Raw genomic sequence first — 1,342 nt, forward strand, 5'->3', positions numbered from 1 at the left:
GGGGGGGGGGAGGGGTGCGCAGGCAGAGGGTCGCGGGGGCGGAGGGTCGCGGGGGTGCAGAATTGCCGGGGCGCAGTGCCAGCCTGCCAAGAGTGTGAATATAATTCAACGGGATATGAACAGTCAATATGGAGAGCAAGCGCGAGTCTCCGCTGCGCCGTAGCGCTTGGGGCCGCAACGCCGCTCGCCCACGCAGTGCACTTGTTCCTAATCAGCCAAAGCAATACAGCCTGCAACCGTTGCCAACCGCACCGCCTTGCATGTTTTGTGACGCCCAGGTCAAGGCCAACCTCCTGGGGTCAGAGTTTGTGGCCTGGACCAAGGGCGGCGCCCCCGGCGACCACAAGGGCTTCGGCGCGCAGGCGCTGGCGGCGCGGTACCACCCCACGTCGTCGTCGCCGTCGGGAGGGGCGCGCCAGATGTCAGTCATTGTGCCGGCGCCAGGTGGGAGGGCGCGTGATGGGGGCACGAATTGCAGTCGGCACGCGCCCGTTTATGGGGGGTGGTGTCTGAAGATATCTGCGGGACATCGCTGCAGTCGCGGTGTGCTCAAACGACTGTTGATGCTGTGGGCCGATCTCTCATCTGAGGGGCAAGAAGGGGCCTTGCAACTGGCCAGCTGAATTGTGTTGCCAAGCTGTGCTGCATTTTGGGGATACAAATGAGGGCAGTAGGCAGGCCGGGCGCACCTCAATTGGCTGCTGCCCAATGCACGTGCGCGCGTGTGCACCAGGTGAGCCGCTCTGGCTGCCGTCCGGCGGCGCCGGCGACGCGCCCGACGCGCTGGGGCCGCTGCTGGTGCGCGCTGACGCGCGGGAGCTGGCGCCCGGCGTGGAGCGGCGCGTGGTGCTGCTGCGCAACATGGCGCCGCACTACGACGAGGCTAAGGGCGGTGGGTGGCCAGGGTGTTGGCGGGTGGGGGAGAGGGTGGGCGACGGTTTGCTGGCGGGCTGGGTTGCTGTCCAGGGGTGTTGGGATGTCTTGCCATGGGGCAGTGGGCAGTGGGCAGGGGGCCCAGGATGATGAGCGGGGGTTTGGAGGGTTTTGCGGCTAATCGGGCACCACATAACGCCAGAGGGCCAAAGGCGGTGGGTTTGGCGGCGGGCCGCCCCATTCGGCGGCACGCTGCGCGGTCCAGGCGGGTTGATGAGGGCACTTCCCCAGTCACAAAAGCCAAGTGGGTCAAAGCACGTGGGGGTGCAGTACAGGGGACCGAGGGCAGCAAGGCGCCCCCCCGGTCCCTGCTTCAACCGCACCTTCTCTTCCACTCCCTCCCTTGGCCATGGCACAATCTCTTGCACGTCCTCACCCCCCTCAGAAACCAAGCGCCCCCTCACATGTG

At 66.6% G+C, this 1,342-nt stretch overlaps 1 protein-coding gene across 1 annotated transcript in view; it reads left to right on the forward strand.

Annotated features, from left to right (window-relative positions):
* MNEG_16722 (hypothetical protein) overlaps nt 1–1,054 on the forward strand; it is a gene marked incomplete at both ends in the record, with an annotated part of 2,280 nt that extends 1,226 nt beyond the window's left edge. The window contains 3 exons of the mRNA XM_014034808.1: nt 279–444; nt 734–892; nt 996–1,054. Of these exons, the coding sequence (XP_013890262.1) occupies nt 279–444; nt 734–892; nt 996–1,054 (384 nt within the window). The remainder of the gene's footprint in view (nt 1–278; nt 445–733; nt 893–995) is intronic.
* Nucleotides 1,055–1,342: the final 288 nt, after the last annotated feature.

Source organism: Monoraphidium neglectum (genome assembly GCF_000611645.1).
Source record: "Monoraphidium neglectum strain SAG 48.87 unplaced genomic scaffold scaffold06710, whole genome shotgun sequence".
NCBI lineage: Eukaryota > Viridiplantae > Chlorophyta > Chlorophyceae > Sphaeropleales > Selenastraceae > Monoraphidium > Monoraphidium neglectum.